The sequence below is a fragment of the Halyomorpha halys genome, unplaced genomic scaffold (assembly GCF_000696795.3).
Source record: "Halyomorpha halys isolate HHAL.00 unplaced genomic scaffold, Hhal_1.1 Scaffold1675.1, whole genome shotgun sequence".
Lineage (NCBI taxonomy): Eukaryota > Metazoa > Arthropoda > Insecta > Hemiptera > Pentatomidae > Halyomorpha > Halyomorpha halys.
This window is the reverse complement of record NW_027111646.1, coordinates 94,155-100,154: the sequence shown is the minus strand read 5'-3', so window position 1 is coordinate 100,154 and position 6,000 is coordinate 94,155. Positions and strand designations below refer to the sequence as shown.

Below are 6,000 nucleotides of genomic sequence, written 5' to 3'. Positions count from 1 at the left end.
TAACTTCTAATTTTTTTTTTTTTACATTGCTTCTCTATTTTAAGAACTGAACATTGTGTGGAGTTTAACTATTTATTTTTCTTAATTGCCATAATTACATTTTCAAAATTAATTACTTTGTAATAATAATTAATATTGAATACATGGTCATAAAATAATATGTTGCAGTATTGACTCAACTGTTTTGAACTGACTCTTGAGCAGCAGAAGAAAATCTTAATTATTACAGTTAATATTGTAAATTTTGAAAATATGAGTGACCCTCACTATTAATAAGAATAATTTGAAAATAGGCAGATTATTTAACTTTGTACTAGTTCCGAAGTACTTTTCCAACATAGTGGATGGGCTTGTAGTCATTACACTCAATGAGATAATAGTCGGTCAATGTCGTCAGTTAAAATCTGACATTATAGAGCGATACCAATACAAGTAATTTTAGTCCTTGACCTCAATGAATAAGGATCCTTTTGGTGATGAGTGTGTAGTATTATTTAAAGGCGTAAAACCTTTTGGTCATCAACACCTATAAATGGTGATAAGTGTGTCTCTTGAGCAAGTAGAAGTCTATAGCTGTAATGTAATTAAAGCAGCAGTAATCATGGTTAAAACCCACAACAATAGACCAATATTTATATGTGAGTTCAATTCCCTTGGCAGGAATTTTTGTGGATCCACCAACCCTTGATACATCATCTTACAATTTACTATTTACTAGTTGTTAACTATTTCTTACTAGTTTGCATATTTACATTTTTGTTTTGTTATGACTGCACCCAAGACCATCTCCATGATTTAATAAGAAATTTGAGTGAATATTGGCATTCCATGATAATAACTTATTATAATAGTCTTATCTTACCTTGAAATACTTTACTTGAAGCTTAAGCCGCAGTCTTTAATAAAAATTTATATGTAATGAGCTACATTTTAATTGTTAAAACTAGGAACCACCATGTTAAAGTTTTATTTATGCATTCGTACTATAGTCTTTTTGCTAAATTTTAAATGTTCTTACTATTCAAAATGCTGTGAATGGTACTATAGTGCTCCATAACCTATTACTATTTAGGTTTTGTCGGAATATGCTATAATCATTAGATTGTTGATGAATAGTCAATAATCTATATAAGTTATTAATTTATTTCTGTAAGTATTCTTTTATAAAGCAATTTTATGTTTTAAAAATAATAACAGTATTGTTTCTTAGACGATAGGATGTTAAGCTATTATGTAATTACTGTAATCAGTAATTTAATTAATTTAAAATATTAGTGTAATTTGTACTTAAATAATTGTTTCTTAGAAATGTAATTTCAAAAATAAGTGTTGTAAAAAAAAAACTTTCAAAAATTTTTCCTTGAAACTATAAATTGTTCAAACTTAATTGTCTTAAGTTGGCTGATAGATTTTTTTTTTTTTCAGATGTCAATTTTACCTTATTTAATCAACGCCCTGACAGATGACTATGACCACCGGCATTGGGGGAATGATCATCAGCTTTACCTGACACCTGCAGATATTCTTCAAATAAGTCATCGGCCAACCTCAGTGCCATCAAGAACCGGGCAATGTCTACGTCGTCCATGGAAGAATTTGGCTGCTGGAGATTCGAATGTCACGACATTTTCCAACAATAAGAACGAATTCAAAGTCAACTTGGATGTTCAGCAGTTCAAGCCTGACGAACTAAAATTGAAAGTTGTTGACGGCTTCTTAGTGGTTGATGGAAAACATGAGGAAAGATCAGATGAACATGGCTTTATTTCCAGGCAGTTTACAAGAAGATATAAGATCCCAGAAGATGTAGATCAGGAAAAATTGAGTTCACATTTGTCTTCCGATGGGGTTCTGTCTATTTCTGCCCCCAAAATTGTAAGTTAATAAATTATTTCATTTTTATAAAGGAAGTTTAAAACCTCCTGTTATTTTCTATATAATCTTTTCACTTCCTTAAAATTGATTATTATTGTCTAAATAAAATAAATTGTATCCACTTTAAGTCTCAAAACAATCTTTATTTCTTTTAAAGTCCAAGTTTCGGACTCGAGCAAAATCTATCAAATAACAGCTTTTATTATAAATTACTTTTTAACAAACAACATTATTATTGATAAAATAGCTACCTTAAATACAAATTTATACTCACTTTGCAGGATATTCTGCCTAGGTCATTAATTTCTGTCAAAATTACTCTGTGAGACAATAAAACATTGTGGAATCATATTGATTTATAAGCTTTCCTTTGGTATGTCTAATTACATATTTTGTCACTCTTCACCTTAAATATCATAACTTTTAATTGCAAATCAATTCAACACATTTTAAAAAAAAATAAAGAGTGTTTTAAGACTTGAATTGGATACAATTTTATTTAAACAATAACTTCCTGTTATTGTCATTTAATTTAAATTTTATTTTAGGTAAAGGATGAACCTAGTGGTCGGGAAATACCTATAGTTCAAACTAATCAGCCAGCTGTTAAACAGTCATCACAAGCCCAACAGGATCGGAGAGAAGAAGAGAAGAAAGATGATTCACAAATGGAATCTTAATAGTATTAAGTTAAATTTAGAATTTTCTTAATGTAACTCTCTTCTTTGACTGATGTGTAGTGAATATTTATTAGTAAATTTTCTCCCTTCAATTTGTATTAATAATTTTGGTATTTTTAATTTCGCTAAGATCATTCCTTAAGGTTTTAATCATTTTGTATGTGTTAATGTTTAATTTTTTTTTTAATGTATTTTTACTATCTTCATGTAAATATAGTGAAACTATGTCCTTTATAGTCTAACCAGAATGAAAGCAGTATTAACTCTATTGTCATCCTTGGTAACCATATTGAACCTCATCATACCTGTGAATAACCCTCCAATAGGCTTATAAAATAGGCTGTAAATTCAAAGTCCTATTACATGTTTATTTTATTTCTGAGTTTTGCCTCATTTAATTTTAAAATGCAATTTAAAAAGCTATATTGTATTTTATTTCTTTTATACTTATACTCTGATGGTTGTAAATGATTAATTTTTTAGTATTATATTTCCAAAAATAAATAACTTTAAAAATCTTAATCAGTTTTTTTATTTGTGAAGAAAGTTTCCAATGACCCTAGCTTTTTAGTCATTTATCTATTATTATGATGATTAGGAGCTTCATTCCAGGAAGTAGGCCATCAACAGCAACTTTAACTTGTGTATTTGCTAATCATGATGATGGTTTTCAAATCACAGACCTAATTTAATTAAATATCATATGCATAATATAGAGATATCATTCAAGTAAAAATAGTTGATCTTAGATTAATATGAGGAAATGCTCAGGGGTACAGTCAGGAAAAAATACACCAATAATCAAAACTTATTTGTACTGACATTTCAACCTGAATTTAAGCCCTTCATCAGAGTTGAAAAACAAGATAACAACCAGAACTCAGAGAAACAAAAAACAAATAACAATAATAATAAAACTTGGAAGTATCCATAACAATAAATTAAGTTGATAGAATGATATGAGATGAAATTTAATAAAACAGATAAGAATTATACAAAATAAATGATAAAAAGGTTAAAAACGGACAGTGTTTCAGTAAATGAATAAATAAACATCATAGAAGGTGTGGAAGAAAATCTAAATAAGTAATGGAATTAACATAATAAGATCTGTAAGTAATGTATAAAATAATGAAAAACAATTTAAATCAATATAATGAAATGTATGAAAGAAATTGATATATATAATACAATGGGGGGGGGGAAGAAGATAAAATATATATTTCTTTGGATAAAAGATGTAGAGTGATATAGATGAGTAAAAAAAAAGTAATAAGCTAAAATAAATATAGAATATTCAGAAAAATGAATATGAAGGAACAAGGAAGAAAAGATATGGAGAATGGGGGGGGGGGAAGAAAGAAATATTAAATAAAACAGGAATACTTACTTCCTTAAACAAAGGTTCTGTCACTTGATGGTTGAAATAGGGCAAAAGAATTGGTTAAACCAAGTGGGAACTATTACCAGCAAGTATTACTTAGTATGAAATACCATTTAGATAAAATAAATGAAGTAGAAGAAAAGAAATGAAAGGTTTAAAGAGTAAAATTACAAAATAACGTGTGAAATTAAGTAAGTATGAGAATAAATTTCATGGTTAGTTTCCACTTGGTTTAACTTATTTTTGGCCCCTGTCTTCCAGTAAAGTGATAGAACCTCTGCCTAAGCAAGTAAGTCTCATGTCTTTTTTAATATTTCTCTCTTTCTTTTTTCCCCCATTCTCCATATCTCTTCCCCTTGTTCCTTCTTATTAGAACATTCTTTATTTATTTTAGCTTATTAATTTATTGCTTTTTCTCATCTATATTATTGCTCATCTTTTATCTTTTATCCATTGTAACATATATTTTGTTTTTTTTATTGCCCATTGCATCATATATATCATTTTCTTTCATATATTTCATTATGTTGATTTATATTGTTTTTGATAATTTTAGATATTACTTATAGTAACCTAGGAAACCTAATAGAACATCATTTAAAGAAGAGTAAATTTGCTAAAATCCGACCACGAAAAGAGCTATTTATGTTCAATAGTTCCCAAGATATAGTTTTTTAAAAAGCAACATTTCATGAAACATTTTCTGAAAAAAAAAAGTAGTTTGTGAATTTATTTTAGGAAATCTAAATTTCAGGAGTCATTAGAAGTAGAGATGTCTATTAAATTAAAGCTGGTTTATTGTTCTATAATGTAGTTTATGACGTTTATCTTCGTAAGAATAGTAGATTTTATAATATTTGCTAAAATATGAAAACTACTGCTACTAAATATTACTTTGTTCTTTAAGGCTGAGGTTACAGTGGAACTGTACACCCAAGGCAATACTCCTTGACCAGTTGGTTAACCCTCTTATTCCCAACAAGACTGCTGTGTCCAGGGATTCATTGCAGAATGGGATTTGATTTTTTTTTTTTTTTTGTTATCAAACCTCTCTAAACACAAAAAAACAGAATATGAATTAATAAATATCAGGAGAATGGCACTTTTTTTTTTTTTTTTTTTCAGTCCCTCTAAAACAAAATAAAAATCATAAATTAATGGATGCTGTATTATGGGGAAAAAATAAATCATGCTGAGAATTAACTGCTTCTTCCTTGTAGTATTTTAAGGTTAACTGCAATACTCATTTGTTTATTTGTAAATGAAGAAAAAAAAAATATCAAACAATTAAATAACAAATGAAAAATGTATGTACATATCTCGGCAAACTAAATCATCTTGTTTTAAATTCCTTGGAAAGTCATCTCATGCCTTTGTTCCACTTCGACTAAGAGTGTATAACACTGATGTTGCATCAGTAAGGAACTCAATTTTCGAGTTTTCGATTATTTTTATTTAGAGTCCTAAGCCATTTCAACACTTCATGAATAGCTTATTGATCACTCCGCTAGTTCGAAGAAACAAAGCTAGTTGAAATGGTCCTTTCAATAATGCTCCCTGCAGGAATAAAAATTGTAGCATCACCGCTACCTGATGGACTATACCATAAGTACTACAGCTGCCAAAACCCACTATGACCCGGCATAACGCAACTTACCAGCTAACACGAAAACTACTACTGCCAACAGGTAAACGCCGTATATTAATATTTGTACTATCCCTTGTAAATACTTTAATTTCACCCATGTAACAACAATATAAGATATTGTAATTTACATAGATGTATCATATGAATAAATAAAGATTACAATAGATTATATCAATCCACTGACGTGGATTATGCTAGCGTCTTACACGTAGTTCTCTTGAAGGTGTTTAAAAATCAAACATATTGTCCGAAAAACTATAAATCAATTTATTTTAGCAAATTTCATGAAAACTACTACTCCTACAAAAATAAATGTCATAAACTACTTTATAGATCATTGAACTTGCTTTAATTTGAGTACTAATAGACATCTGTACTTCAAATTTTTATTGAGATACAGATTTTTCAAAATA

General features: G+C 28.5%; 1 protein-coding gene across 1 annotated transcript in view; it reads left to right on the top strand.

Moving 5' to 3' along the window:
- The window catches only part of LOC106690355 (alpha-crystallin A chain), a 4,003-nt gene extending 926 nt beyond the window's left edge, over nucleotides 1-3,077 (top strand). Inside the window, exons 2-3 of the mRNA XM_067049722.1 lie at nucleotides 1,426-1,875; nucleotides 2,424-3,077. Of these exons, the coding sequence (XP_066905823.1) occupies nucleotides 1,426-1,875; nucleotides 2,424-2,555 (582 nt within the window). The 3' untranslated portion in view covers nucleotides 2,556-3,077. The remainder of the gene's footprint in view (nucleotides 1-1,425; nucleotides 1,876-2,423) is intronic.
- The last annotated feature ends 2,923 nt before the right edge of the window (nucleotides 3,078-6,000 follow it).